General features: G+C 36.6%; 3 protein-coding genes across 3 annotated transcripts; 1 reads left to right on the forward strand and 2 right to left on the reverse strand.

The window, feature by feature from the left end:
• Window positions 1–419: 419 nt before the first annotated feature.
• On the reverse strand, window positions 420–2,194 carry gngt2b (guanine nucleotide binding protein (G protein), gamma transducing activity polypeptide 2b). Its single transcript, XM_042767110.1, has 3 exons — window positions 1,960–2,194; window positions 1,186–1,274; window positions 420–738 (listed from the first exon to the last, which is right to left on the reverse strand). Exons 2-3 carry the CDS (start codon window positions 1,267–1,269, stop codon window positions 613–615), a joined length of 210 nt encoding a protein of 69 aa, XP_042623044.1. The 5' UTR covers window positions 1,270–1,274; window positions 1,960–2,194; the 3' UTR covers window positions 420–612.
• Window positions 2,195–5,809: 3,615 nt separating this feature from the next.
• On the forward strand, window positions 5,810–10,415 carry tmem101 (transmembrane protein 101). The gene is made up of 4 exons (XM_019112881.2): window positions 5,810–6,002; window positions 6,264–6,444; window positions 8,880–9,026; window positions 9,646–10,415. The coding sequence occupies exons 1-4, from the start codon at window positions 5,872–5,874 to the stop codon at window positions 9,952–9,954; spliced, it is 768 nt and encodes a 255-aa protein (XP_018968426.1). The 5' UTR covers window positions 5,810–5,871; the 3' UTR covers window positions 9,955–10,415.
• Window positions 10,416–11,676: 1,261 nt separating this feature from the next.
• On the reverse strand, window positions 11,677–15,100 carry LOC109099363 (slit homolog 2 protein). Its single transcript, XM_019112880.2, has 2 exons — window positions 13,385–15,100; window positions 11,677–12,933 (listed from the first exon to the last, which is right to left on the reverse strand). The coding sequence occupies exons 1-2, from the start codon at window positions 13,655–13,657 to the stop codon at window positions 12,148–12,150; spliced, it is 1,059 nt and encodes a 352-aa protein (XP_018968425.1). The 5' UTR covers window positions 13,658–15,100; the 3' UTR covers window positions 11,677–12,147.
• Between the last annotated feature and the right edge of the window lie 66 nt (window positions 15,101–15,166).

Below are 15,166 nucleotides of genomic sequence, written 5' to 3' on the forward strand. Positions count from 1 at the left end.
TATGACTTCTGTTCTTTAGATTTGTCCATGCAATGAAAGACAAAACTAATTTTGGACAAGCAAAATTACATTCATCAAAACATTGTCTATAATACTGTCAAAATTGATCTAAATAATGTCCTGTTTAAGTTTGGTTATGAACATACCAACAATGGCAATGGCATTGTCTAGGGACAAATTCTTTCTTCTGTGCCACATAAAATAAGACATTTTGAAGACTGTTGGTGTCCAAAAAGTTTTGGTTTCCATTGACTACCATTCTAATTTTTGTCCATATAATGGTAGTCAATGGCAATGACAACATTTTGACCTGAGGGTGAATAAATGATGACAGAATTTAAATTTCTGGGTAAACTATCCCTTTTAAGTCAAATTAGGGTTTCTTTGATACCGTAACATTCATTTAGCAAGACATTTGGTTAAATTGCTAATGAGTTTATTTTAAAAAGTGACAGGTAACATCATATCACAAAAAGGTATTGAATGACATGAGGACGTCCTCTTATGCTTCTGGAACTGTATTGTATTTGAAACTAAATTTTAAAAAAAAAAATCACAGTTTCTAGTGTAAATATTGATGATTTATATAAAAGTAGTAGTCCAGGGCCGTTGCTACGTAATAATGCAGCCCCCCTTCTCCTTGAATGGGTTCTTGTCTTCTGGGACACCCTTGATCAGGGGGTCTTCGGCAGACTTCCCCTCAACAAACGCAATGATCTCTGGGGCTGTTGTTGATACCAGAAGAAGAATCAGGAAAATGGTTTAAGGATGTTTATTTCATTCACTTCCACCATCTGGTTCAGATTGGAAAACAAGTAAGTAACGCATCAGAGGATGTAGCAGCAATTGCTGCAAAAACTTTGGAGATCTTAAAGGGACAGTTCGTCAAAAAATGAAAATTCTGTCATCATTTAATCACCCTCATGTTATTCCAAAACTGACTTCTATGGAATATAAAATAAGATATTTTAAAGGATGTTGGTCGCCATACAGTTTCGGTACCCATTGACAAAAATTGCAATGGAAGTCAATGGGAACCAAAACTGTTTGTTTACCAACATTCTTTAAAATATCTTCCATTATGTCCCCTAAGTCATACAGGTTTGGAACAACACGAGGGTGAGTAAATGATGACTGAATTTTCATTATTAGGTGTACTGTCCCTTTAATGGTTGGAGTTCCTACCGCAGTTCGGGGAGTGTTCACTTCCAGCTTCAGCTGATCCAGCTCCATCTTCAGGATTTCTTTATCTGACATGTCCCGAGCCATCCTGCCTATTCCAAGGAAATAAATGAAAGATATTATAAGTGAAATTAAGCTCACAAAGTCTCATAAACAATGCTTTTACAATGCAAAAAGTGATCCATTGTTTCCTTAACAAGATTTTTCACTCATAACATTTTAAAGGATTCAATCAATAAAAATTAGATAACAATTAGATAAAAATTAAATGATGAATTAATGTATTTACGTTGGTTCAGTGATGTTATATTACATTTTTGACTTGAATAAGATCAATTTATTTAGATGATATTTTTAGGTTACCATTTTTCAGTGTACTGTTAAAAGCACTTAATGTAAAAATATCAGAAAAAAAATACACTTACTGTAGTGTGACTATAACATAACAAAATGCTTATAAAAAAACCAGTATGTTCCAAATCACATTTAGAAACTCACTTTATATCAAAAAGCTTTAATAGAGTTGTTAAATTACTGAAAATTTAAATAACGATTATTTGAGCATGATTTACAAGAAAATACTATTTCAGTTTTTCTACTTCAACATTTCACATTTAATTCAGTGTGTTACTTATGAAATTCACCACAATTTTTGGGTGAAAATTGCAACTACACTAAATGTTTTTCACTGTTGCATGAAAAAACAAAGTCCTGGTGGTTTTTTGACCGTCCTGTAAATGTAACATAAACATAAACAACAAAAAATCCTCCATTTACCTGTTGAATGGGACTCGCAGCAGCCAGAGAAATGTCCTGATGTCTCCTAGGAGATCATCAGCGTGGAGGTCCTCTCCTCTCTGTCTGTGAACAGACTGCGCTCTGATCTCAGGGTCTTCTCCTCTATTTCTGTTATCTGGACCCCTCCTTCTCCTTGCTCTTTCTTAGGTGCAGGGATTGATCCTGGGGGGGATTGCGCTCTGATGTCATCAATCTCCCCTGATCTCATTAGGACGGCCGTGAGGAGTCACCTCTAAACAACATTGAAATACTCCAGGAAAGGGCAGCAGGACGGACTGAATGTGGAAAATGAAGAGTGCTGCCATTCTCTCTGAAATTGTGCATTGATGGAATTAATTTGTAGCAATGATGTATGCATGTAAACTTCAGCCTAGAAAGAGCTCGGTGTGATTCATATAATTGCAGGCTAGAAGCAGAGCATTGGTTGAACATAATCAGACAACAGAAGCAGTATATATTCATTTCCTACTGTACATGTCATACTGTGCTGCCTTGAATTCAACTAAACTCACTTGGATATCTTCAGGCTTGTTTATACAGCACATTGTCTTCAGTTGTCTGTTACAGGTTTTTTTTTGTTTGTTTGTTTGTTTTTTTGCTTTGGTACCATCATCACAAGCAACTATTTTCAAAGCTCTTAGTACTAATATCACAACAGATCATCAAAAGTGCACTTTTTTCAAACATTTCGTCATATTTTCAATTGTCTTAGTACAATACACAATAACACTTCTCACCACACAAAATAAAGGTTTCATCTAAATGTTGTATTCACAGTTACAGCCTTACATAAAGCTCTTACCATCAAACTTTTCATTTGCATGTCTTCTCATTCAGTTTAATACATTTGTTTATTATTTAATCTATCAGCGAATCATTTGGTGCATCTATAGATATAGATCCAATAGATGTAACTTGTTTGCAATTTAGGGATAACCAAATGCAATTAATTATTTTTACTCTATAAGTGATTTATCTTAGATGATAACCACTATTTTGTAACCCTAAGTTACGGGGACAAAATGTCCCAACAAAGATGGCAACATCTGAAATCCTTGTCCTTGTAGGAGACTTTATTGATTTATTTATTTATTTTTTGTGGCTCCATTGGGAAAACCATAATTTTCATAAGAGTAGGTTTAGGAGTAGGGTTAGTGCTGGGGGGATAGGCAAGGGACACGCTGAATTAAACATGCAATTTTGAAGCAGAAAGAACAAAATAGTTTTTTTTGTAAAACTTACTCCAATAATCTTTTTATTTAAAACTTCAAAAAAAAAAAAAAAATGTAATGTACATGTGATGTATGACATGTTATCCAGTTAATAATGTTTACAATCAGTCATGAAGTAAAATATTGGGTTTGGGGTCTCAAACTGAAGATGCAAACTGAACTCAATCATCAGATGTTCCTCAGGTACGTTTGGCTGTCGTCCACTGGCATCATGTCCCAATAAACTGCTCAGTGCAGGATTACTCCTGCCACGATCTGCTTAATAACGGCAATGCTTTCTTACATTCCCCATGTTGGAAAAACAAGACTATTATCTGATGATTAAGAGTGTTTCAAGTCCAACAAATCACATAGGATAGTTCTGGACGTGGCAGTGGAGGAAAACATTGCCAGAGAGGTTCACCTGACCTCAGCGGGCTTGAATTCACTCCAGAATTCATTTATAGCTGCTATGTGTTTCCACTCATACGTCTTTGCTCTTCTGAGTGTGTGCTGAACTCTGGGTAAGCTTGTTGTGGCACTGGCCTCACCTGTAAGCTGGTTTCTTTAGATCTGGCTTAGGCCCCCTTTGTACATGATTAGCAACCTTGATTTATGATGAGTGACTTTATGGAGTCTTCATGATGAGGAACTTCTAAAAGTACGTGGGTCACATACATTATAATGTGTCCTGTATTGTTTCTGAGCAAAAAATTATGACTTTGATACATTTTTACCATGATTTACAGAAGACACCACTAAAAATGTATTCAGTGTAACAATAGTTCATATACCAAAAAAAAGTTTGTCTATGTTTAGAACCAGAATCATTAGATGGCATTCAAAAACAGTTTAAGACAATAACCAAAAACAAATTGATTGTCATTTTAAATACACCTTGAAACAATTTTCACTTAAACATTGCTAATAAATGTCACCAAAAATGACAAAGAAATGGCAGCTAACAGTGAATTATGCATGCAACTTTACTCTAATAATGTTTTTTACAAAAACAAAAATCAGTTTTACAGTGAAGGAATAAACAAAGCAATCATTGTTTTTGTAAGCAGTATGCAACTTTATATGAACAAATATAGATCACAATAAGGGAGATGCATTGGAAATAAACCAGGCCATGTGTTGTCATGGTGACGTACTTTCTCTAATGCCAGTGCTGACAACTGACTTACGGTTTCAGAGACTGTCACACGCTAGAGCTTCAGTAATTGAGCTAAGACTGATCAAGACGCGAGGAGGATTACAGGTCATCGATCTCCCAGAACCAGGACACCTCTCTTCTCACCAGTGCCCATATTATTTAAAACATCTAACTAGACTAGACTAAAGCCTTTTTTTGGTACAGACTTTATCATTACTGAAAGAAATTATGTACATTATGTATATAGTTATCTTTTTGTCAGTGTATTAAGAGTTAATAAGTTATTAATTACATATAATATGCATGGCTAGGGTCATAAAGAAAATTTTAAGTCAGTATAAAAGTATAATTTATGACACCAGTTCACACAGTTGTTGCATTTTTCTCTTTTAAACACTAGATGGCGCTAAAAGCATTTCCACTTATCTCAGTGTGCCAGTGTGTAATAATAATAATACTAATGCATTTAAAAAATATCCGAAAAAGGTGTTTTACCTGTATTTTGAATTTTGCACCTCATTGTGTTGTGTTTTAGAGTTAAGTTGTTTTTTTTCAGTGTAGTAATTATATTGTTGTTTTTATTATTAATCAAAGGCTAGCTATTCAGTGCATTTTTTTGATGCAATGAAAAAGCAGTTGTTGCTGTTTTCTTTAAGGTTTTTAGCGATATCATTTGATGTAACTTTTAAAAGCGATCATCTAGGGCTAGGTGGATCACAATCACATACACAGTATGACTAAATAATTTTATTTATTTTTTATATTTTAATTTTAAGTCAAGTTGTTTTATAGTGATTTCTGGTTCAATTTTTAAATAAGTCATTTAAATGAATTAATTTGAATGCAGCCCCCTGGAGGAATGTTCCGCTTTGTTCCACATGAAAGAGTTATTATCAAGTAGCAAGGGTTCACATTTGCCAACAAGTTTCCTGTGTTCCTGAAAGTCGCAGCGATGGACAGTCGAGTCATTTCCGCGATTCGGTTCTTTTGAACAGTCCGTTTCAAAGAACAATTCAAATAATTGATTCATGATTCTTACGTCACTGCGTATACATACGTCCACGTTGCAATGTGCTCATGATTTTTTTCAGATAAATTTTTACTTTGCCAATTTTATTGGAACTTTAATATGCTGGCATTGTACTTATTCAGTTATAATGTAGCGTAGGATACAGCAATGTATCAAACATAATATTAAATATTGCAAAGAGATTGAAAAGCGCTTTAATTTAATTATATTTGACCAAGTTTCACATTCATTAATGCAAGTTGAATCTTTGAATAAAAAATTAAGCATTTATTTTATATTTTTATATTTATATTATTACCCCTTTCTATTGTTTTCATTATTTATTTGTTTGCATAAATTGTACTGTTAAACAGCTGCATTCTGAAAGAAAATTAAAACAAAAAAAGTGTCACTTAAGAATCGCTCTACTGAATCGTTCGAAAGATTCGATTCAGAATAGCGATTCGTTCACGATCCCAAGGAAGGAGATGGTACTTCCGCCATCCTGAGCCATGGCTGCTGCAACCCGCAAAAAAGCCCTGAGATTCTTCTCTCAGTTCGGAGCTTTCATCCTGACCCGGTTCGGCTTCTGGAACTGCTTCAGCATGTTGATGCTGTTCGCGGAGCGAGCGGATGTGAAACGGTACGTGGAAACCCAACTAAATGCTTGCAGTGGCACAGTATAAACACACGTGACATGCAGCAGTTTAACAAAAGAACATTCACAATGAAAGCCTCTGTGTTTAAACTGGATTTGGCAGTGGTGACAAAAGAGGTGACAACCATAGTTTTCTTCCACTGCTTTTAATCTGCATTCAAAAACTGAGCCCAATACGAAACCTTATGAAGTTGTTAAATGTAGCTAATATCCGTCGACTTAAAAATTTGTTTCTAATCTTTTTAGGAAGCCAGACATCCAGGTGCCTTACCTGTACTTAGATTTAGGAGCTGCAGTGTTGTGTGCCAGTTTCATGTCCTTTGGGGTGAAGAGAAGATGGTTTGCTCTGGCCGCTGCCATTAATTTGGCCCTCAGCACATACGTGTCTTATGTGGGAGGACAGGTCCATTACGCAGACTGGTTGAAGGTAAAAACATACAATCTGGTTTCATCTGAACAAAAAGGAATAATTTTTGTATATGTGCTTTGCCTTAGAAGAATTTTTGCAGGCCAACCTGTTCACATTGACCTGGTTTCTTAGAAAAAAAAAAAGTATTTTTTTGTATTGGTTTTTGAATTATTGCAGAAAAAAAAAAAATCTGTGACCAGCAGAAGTTTGATTTTTGTGTGTGTGTGTTCCATGATAATCTTCACAAATGAGCAAAACTTCATTATTTTAAAGTCTAAATCCATCGTCAAAGTAGTAAAAAATCTAAACAAAGTCTATAACTGAACTATACCAAGGTTGCATGACTGTAAAGGGGTCATGAACTGCCTTTTTTATTAATTGGTGGGTGGGGCTAAAGAGGCAGGAGGCGGGGTTTAGCCACACTATTACATCATAAAGTGTCATATTCCTCAACCTGTCTTTTGTGAGATTGGCTTCAATACAAGCTGTTTTTAGACTGACGAGAAAGTTGAGTTGTGAAGCTTACAGGATGTTTTTATAGTATAATGACCCTTTAAGATCAAGGGGGTTTTGATTTCTCAGTTTATGACCCCTTTTATTTCTCCAAGTTTCTGAAACTCTTTCCGTTTGTATTTAAATGCAATTTCCCTGAAAGTCTGAGTTAGAGTAGCTTGCACGAGAACAATTACGAACACAATTTATGTCGTTAAATAAAACATGAAAATATCTTGAGCTTGTGTTCACCACAGACCTTGTTTCAGGCATTTAAGCAAAAACTCTTTTTAAAAAACACCATTGGTTTCAGGATGATGCAACCAGAATTGCTTAAATGCTTGTGTCCAGGTTTTGGCCTACAAAACACACCTCAAGCCACTCACACCGTTGCTCAGGGCCGGAGTGGGACTCATTTTCAGCCCTAGAGTTTCATGCCTTGGACCGGCCTGCTTTAGTTCACAACTGACTATAGGCTTATTAAAATAATGTTATTAAAACTTCAGTACATAGGCCTACATCTGCACAGTGAACTGTTCCCTACAGCCTTGTGATGCATTGTATTTTTGCTCACATAAATTCAACAACTGACGTTTTCTTTAGCAAGGTGCCTCTGTCGGGGGAGTTATAAGATAATTAAGTCAACATTAGGGCTGCCAATTAACTTCAGAAATAGAAAATAAGGGACAATTGTGATTCTTTAAATAAAGTAAGGGACAGAATAAGGGAAGCTCAAAATATTTATATCATAATGTCTGCCTAAAAAGTTCTCGGAAATAATAGCATTTGTTTTGCTTAACCTATTTATGTACAATTACCTATTCTAAAAAAAAATGACTGCACAAGTAGTGTAGTAATTTAGGAGGTGAAAATACTGTGAAATTACATACATACAAATTGCATGAAATTTGAAGGCATAGCAACTGAACGTCAATGAAACATAAGTCAATGAAGCACAAAAATTTATTACCTAAAATTTGATTGCAATCATATAGCCTATGAATGGATGAAAATGCATATTTTTTTAATTTAAGAAAGCTTATAGAGTGGGCTACTTGGGTCTAGTTTTAAGAATAGACCAGATGTAAATTTTTATAAAAATGTAGTCTATTTTTTCTCTATTCAACAGTATTGATTTACAATGAAAGACGTCTTCCCTCGGGTAGATTGAATGTTTTTCTGCCTTGCTGGATGTTGGACTCATGATCAATAAGTTGTTTGCATTCGCCCAAACTGATCTGACAAAATCAAAATGCGGGTGGTGGAAGGGAATTACCGTAAGTCCTGCTCGCTGTGAAGCGGAAGAATTTCGCTTGCAAATAAGGGATAGACTGCATTCCGTAGGCTATAGCTTTCATACGGGATGCTTCTATGATGCCTTAAATACGGCACGATTCCGTGTTATACAGAACAGCTGGCAACCCTGCGAGTGAGGCTGTGAGAAGATAATAAATAAAAAGAGTGGGGCTGCTGTGAGTGGATGCAGCACAGAGTATCTCAACCCCAGTGGCATGACTTCACCCGCCCTCGGAGCCAAAAATAACAGACCGGGCCACCGGAAATTCTCCCAGTCCTCCTGATTAGCCAATCCAGGCCTGCCGCTGCTTAATGTGTTGTTGTTTCTAACATGGAAATTATCCTGTGAATTTGAACAAATTACACATTAAGTTGTTGTTCTGCTTTTGTTGGCTTTCCCGTTTACTGTGTCTCTGACTGCTCATGCAAATCCATTTTTCATATCACGTCCACCCAAGGGATTAGCCATCTGCAATATAGTGTTATATAACTGCAGTAATATCTCTCTTTGATCATAATACAGCGGTCCAAGGAAGCTTTGTTGGAATGTCAATCATCCATTGCTCGTAATTCAATTCTGTTTTAAGGAAAGTGTAGATGATTTAGGTTCATGTGAGACCAGCCACAGCGTTCACCTCTTATGTATGTATTCATAACCGCCGCAGGTGAGGATGTACTCCAGAGCCATGGCCATCATAGGAGGGTTTCTGGTGCTGGCGAGTGGAGCAGGAGAGGTTTACAGACAGAAACCTCGCACACGCTCACTGCAGTCCACCGGACAGGTCTTCCTGGGGATTTACTTGATATGTATGGTGAGTGTGTGAATTAAACCTTAACTAATAAACTTATTTTGTAATGTTATTATCTCAATAGCTACAGGGTGATATATTTTTTCACTATATATATATATATAAGTTTGCATATGTGATTTGTTTTGTCATATTTGATGCATCAGGGTTTTATGATTCGTATAGTATGTTGAAGTGAGAATATGGAGGAAAAAACACCATTCAGAGACCCAAAGTGAACAAAAATATGCAATTTGGTGCAGATGTTGATATTTGCATGGCCAAAAAGTAAGATGAAATTCTAATGCATGCAGCATAAATCAATGAGATCTTTATAACCGTATAGCAGACTGCTTACATTAAAAATGATTTAAACCTCAGTTGTCACTCTATATCTCTTAATAATGTCTAAGATGACATTTAATGCTTAGTTTTATGAGCTAAACATAACTGCAATGCACTAAAATGATGATTGAGAGATGAACAAATGAACATTACATTACATGCAGATTGTGTGTGACAGGTTTCTCAGCAAAGTTTTGATCATTTAGAGGCCTTGGAAATTTGCTTAAGAAATGAACATATTAAATATGATACTGTAGACTTTATAGGGTTAACATCACTGACACTGTTTGCCCTCCAGGTTTACTCGCTACAGCACAGTAAGGAAGACCGGCTGGCCTACCTGGACCACATTCCTGGTGGTGAGATCACGGTCCAGCTCCTGGTGCTTGTGTTCGGGGTGCTAGCGCTCTCCTACCTCTCGGGCTGCTACGTGCGACTGGCTTCCCAGATCCTGGCAGTTCTGTTACCTTTAGTTGTGCTGTTCATTGACGGCAACATCGGTTATTGGCACCGCACCTGCCGCGTGGAGTTCTGGAACCAGATCAAGCTCATCGGGCAGAACGTCGGCATCTTCGGAGCGGTGCTTATTCTAGCCACAGACAGCTAAAGATACAGGGATATGACTACAGCTCTGTACAGGCGGTGCTTAGGACAAGCATGTGTCTCATGGGAACCTTTGCTGAAGATAAAGAGAATAATGTTCTGAAACTGACAGAGGTGAAGGTATTGAGGATGCAATTCCCAGCTTGCTCTGGAATCAGCAGGCGCAAAGTCTTCAAAAGACTGTTTACATTTTGTTTGTTTCCATTTTTAATGCATTATTTAAAAATTAAGAACGACTATGAGTCCTAAATGTTAAATTAAAGTTGAATGGTGAATTAAGGGTAGTTTGGAAATGCATTATTGTCATTGTTGATGTTCTTAAGCTATGTAGTAATGTGGGATTTTTTCCCCCCATGTTACCCACATTCAAAATGCCATTGCATTTTTTGCTGCTTGTATTTAGTTTGCATTCCTTGTACAACTTCTATAAAAGCATCACAATTAAAAATATTTTGTACGGAACCTACAAAATCTTTTGATTCTTGCATGCCATTTTTAGATGGATGGATGAACGGATAGACAGATAGATGGACGTATGAACAGATGCATGGATGGATGTGTAAACATGGATGATCAATATATAAATGGACGGACATATGGACGGATAAATAGAGGGATCTATGAACAAATGGATAAACATAGATGGATAGACGGATGGATAGATTGATGAACAGATAGATGAGTAAATAGATTTTGATAAAATATTACTCAAAGTGTACAAAACTAATACTAAAGCAAAATGTAAATTCTCTTAATGACTTGGCAAATAAATTGGTCAACAAGAAAATGATGATTCAGAACATCACAATACTGCATTATTTACTAGAATCCACTTATGTATATTTAAAGTAACACTGAATAAAATTACAAGGCGTCCCCAAAGGTCAGGTTGGTGCTCCAGGTATTGAGTTGCAAAAAGTAAACAAAGCTTCTCTGTGGCTTTTCATGCGTCATTCAGCTTGAGATCACTACCCAACACTTGAGTACTGACACCCAAACTCAAGTCCAATTTACTTTAGCAGGTTTTCTGCAATTAGCAAGATCAAGGGATGACAGAGTTCACAAACAAGTAATGCAACATTTTTCAGAGCAAGGAAAATATCCATATTCAATTCATATTATGTAAGTTAAGAGTGCTGCAGTGAGGCCATATTTTTGTAGGCCAACGTGGTTCCCTCATCAAAAAACCCAATAGGATTTTTCCACTGGCTTTTGGATTATTGCAAAAAAAAAAAAAAGCTCTTTTACAAACAAAATGTTATGATTTATGCACTTTTTGTTCTGCATGATCTTCAAAATGAACAACTTTCATTCATTTTTAAGCCTAAATACAATCGCCAGAAAGCTAAACCTGGATATAAATGAACTACACCAAAATCACATGACGTGAAGCATCTTTTTCAGTCTGTGTATATATATATATATATATATATATATATATACACAGACTGAAAAAGTTGTCAGAAGCTTCACATCATGTGACTCTGGTGTAGTACTCAAGTAGTCACTTTTACAGCCTGGTTTTGTTATTGTGCCCTTGCTAACTATTCAAACTCAAACTTTTACAGAAAATGTTTTTTTTATATATATATATATATATATATATATATATATATATATATATATATATATATATATATATATATATAGTTTGAGTTTGAATAGTTTGCAAGGGCACAATAACAAAACCCGGCTGTAAAAGTGACTAGTTGAGTAGATGAGTTTACCTGTTCACTGGGATGATGTTTAATGTCCAAGACAACCTCTGTAGACAGATTTAAACACTTTATCCTTTAGCCTTTATTAAGACACTTAAAAGCATTAAAAAAAAACACAAGGGGCTATTACTGATGTATTTTATGTTGTATAATAAAACATAAAAATATCTTGAGCTTGTTTTCATCACAGACTATTTCAGGCATTTAACTAAAAAAAAAAGACATTCAGGACAATGGAACCAGAAGTGTTGAAATGCTTGTTTTTAGGTTTTGGCCTACATAAATGCATCATCCCTGCAGCACTCTTATATTTTGAAGAGGAATGTCCATTCAAAATAAGACTAGGAGCATGTATTGGCATAGTAAATAGGTTCAGTTTTGAAATCATGTTGAAGTGAATATGGATATGTACTACATGCACAAAAATGAAGACGTGCTGTGTAAAATAAGCCTGTATTGCTAACAGCTGCTGACTTTCTTCATTTGCGAGACTCCCAAGGCATAGGATCATTTCCTTGTTTTTCCAGGTTCATTTTTTGCTTCTTGCGCTTGCGTTCTGCCATAACCAAAGCGGCCACCACAGTGACCATCACAGTTCCGGTAATGATCAGGACAGTGGCTGTTTCTGCGATACACAGCTGACCGTGCATCAAACCCAGAGATGCTCCAGCCAATAAGAGCGGAGAATGGCACGTGATATTCATGTAATCGTCCACGTGGAGATGCCTGACATGGAGTATCTTAGTGAAGACGCGATGAAGTTCACAGTCACACGTCCAGGGGTTCTCCGACATCTGCAGATGCGTGCTGGGCGTCTGAAGGTTTAAGAACGTCTTGAACTTCAGGCTCCTCAACTGGTTGGCTTCTAAGTTCAGGATGGTGAGGGTTTGTAAGGGGGCCAGAGCTTCCGTTTCAATCTTGGAGATATTGTTGTGGTTCACGAGAAGAACTCCAAGACTCTGTTGCATGGTGAGCAGGCCTCCTTGGAGGACTGTCAGTTGATTCCATGCAAGGTTAAGGTGCCTTAGCATGGTAAGTCCACGAAATGCCCCCACTTCGATAACCTGAATGTGGTTGTGACTGAGATCTAACCTCTCCAGACTTTCTAGGTCCTCCAAAGAGTGGGACTCTAGGCGTTCCAGAGCATTGTGGGAAAGCTTGAGATCTTTAAGAGTGGTCAGCCCTTGACAGAAATCTGGAGGAAGGACACGGAGCTCGTTGTAAGCCAGGTCCAACTTTTCCAGGAAGGTCAGAGAGGAAAGAGCCTGGAACGGAAACAAGGCACGTTCAGCTAATGATCCTGTAAAGCTGCAATTTGAAGACCAAAGACAGAAGTAGGGGAATGCATTTTGAATATATAATTCACTTATCAAATAGTTATGTTAACTTATCAAAAAGTTCTTCACACTTAGAAAAAAAATGGTTCTTTTAATAACCATTGACTGAAAGGTTCTTTGAGGAACCAAAAATGTTTGTGAAAAAACCCATATTGGAACCTTTATTTTAAAAAGTGTAGAAGAACCATTTTGGGTTCCCCAAAAAACTTTCAGTAACCAGTAATCTCAAGAACAATTTTCCACTATAAAATAAACTTTTGTGCAGGGGAAAGATTCCATGGATGTTAAGGCTTGTTCATGGAGCCATCAATGCCAATAAAGAACCTTCACTTTAAAGGTGGAAAAATAAATTCCCAAAGACGAGCAAAACTGAACGCACCTTAGAATGCACCACCTGCATATTGCTTTGTGAAAGCAGAAGGACCCGGAGAGCCCATATCCCAGTAAAGGAGGTACTCCTCAACTCCGACAACTTATTCCCACTGAGGTCCAGGAGCCATGTGCCATGTGGAATACTGTGGGGAATGTGAGTGAACCCTCGGGATCGACAGTCCACCAGCTCAGATGCGTCGTAACAAGAGCACTGATGAGGGCAGAGCTTCGAGCTCCCCACCATGAGGAAAGTGAAGGCTAATAATATGATGCAGAGCATCTTCAACACAGCTCAAAGTGTCTCCATTCAAAAAAATAAAGAAAGAAATGGTTGTAGACGTTCTAGATTAACCAGCAGCACACTGGTCTCGTTCGTCCTCAGTGCAGAACCGTCAAGTTGAGCTGAAAAGAAGTAGTCAACTGGTGTATTTGGTGCATTTATGATGCATTTTCAAACAGCTTGCAGTCTGAGATCTATAAGGATTTGTGGCTTGGCATGAGAACTCAAATTATATAAAGAGCTCCAAATCCTTTAATCCGTTTATAATTTCACACAGTCAGAATAGGAGTTATTTGCTTTTATGTTGGTCAACTTTTTTCCTGGACAGATGTGCATAGATCAAATTTCTGTGAAGGCATTAATTAGTGCTTAGCAATATAGAAATCACAGCTCTAATTGTACTTACCTCAAGTCGGTCTTGATGAATATGGAGTCACTGGTTGAACAGAAACATGCCTTTTAAGTCATATTTCCTCTACAAATCCCATCAGATTTCTACCCTAACTTGAAAACTGAACAATACTACACTACACCTGCACCCTTGGTTCTTGCTTCACTATTTAAAAAGAAACTCAAAACTTACACTTTAAATTCTGCACCTGGAAGAAAAGCATCTCACATGCAACCCTGCTTTTAAGTCTCTATGACACTGACTTGATTTATCCTCAAAGCACACTGCATCACTCAAGAAACAAGAGTACTTGGTACACACTGAATATTTCATTGAACGGTCCATCAATTTAGAAGCAGGACGTGTAGTCTTACACTAAAGCATACGCGCTCCTCTAAAGATCTCAACAGAAACCTCAAGGAGCTTCTTACACTGTCTTTGACATGTACTACATGTTGGTATTTTTTGAGATGGAAACTGGTTCCAGCGGTGTGAATGGAACAATGTGTATTAGTTACAGTAATAATCCAACCTTTATCATTAATTATTCAAGAACAATCAAGACCTTCTCACACCACCATAATAGGGTCAAGGAAAGTCAAAACCCTTCATAGTTCATAGCAGTGATAAATAATTCATTGAAACTCGGTGTAATTAACCCAAAGGCTGTCAGCAGTCTGTAGCTAAAGATATTTTAGATATGTGACCAGTAAACCTTATTCTAATTACACAGGCATCTAGAATAATTTTTATCCCCCCCCCGATTTCTAAAAATACTCTAGGAGGAAACATACCACTAGAGAATAAATGCTTGCTTTTGGCCTAGAATAGTAGGCAAGATTATAATCTACACGGTCTACTATATAAAAATAGTTTAAAATATAATGGGAAACAAAACTTCAGTGTTTTTCCAGGTTTTATGAAGGTAAATTTAAGACTTTTTAAAACCAAGTAAACCATATTTTCTCTGAATGTAAATATCTAAGTAGTACAAAATTTGTATTAGTAATGCTTCAAACTTTGAAAACACAACCACCAAAAGATTTGTAAATTAATTTAAAAAAAAAAAAAAAAAAAAAAAAAAAAGGAGATACATCCAAGATATGATCTCTTAAGTT

This window comes from Cyprinus carpio, chromosome A12, assembly GCF_018340385.1.
Source record: "Cyprinus carpio isolate SPL01 chromosome A12, ASM1834038v1, whole genome shotgun sequence".
Taxonomy (NCBI): Eukaryota; Metazoa; Chordata; class Actinopteri; order Cypriniformes; family Cyprinidae; genus Cyprinus; species Cyprinus carpio.

Coding starts and splice junctions, on each gene's coding strand:
- gngt2b (XM_042767110.1), bottom strand. CDS start 1,269: ATGGCTCGGGACATGTCAGATAAAGAAATCCTGAAGATGGAGCTGGAT. Junction 739..1,185: donor TGAACACTCCCCGAACTGCG/GTAGGAACTCCA, acceptor ATTCTTCTTCTG/GTATCAACAACAGCCCCAGA.
- LOC109099363 (XM_019112880.2), bottom strand. CDS start 13,657: ATGCTCTGCATCATATTATTAGCCTTCACTTTCCTCATGGTGGGGAGC. Junction 12,934..13,384: donor TGCAGGTGGTGCATTCTAAG/GTGCGTTCAGTT, acceptor TTTCCGTTCCAG/GCTCTTTCCTCTCTGACCTT.
- tmem101 (XM_019112881.2), top strand. CDS start 5,872: ATGGCTGCTGCAACCCGCAAAAAAGCCCTGAGATTCTTCTCTCAGTTC. Junction 6,445..8,879: donor ATTACGCAGACTGGTTGAAG/GTAAAAACATAC, acceptor TAACCGCCGCAG/GTGAGGATGTACTCCAGAGC. Junction 9,027..9,645: donor GGATTTACTTGATATGTATG/GTGAGTGTGTGA, acceptor TTTGCCCTCCAG/GTTTACTCGCTACAGCACAG.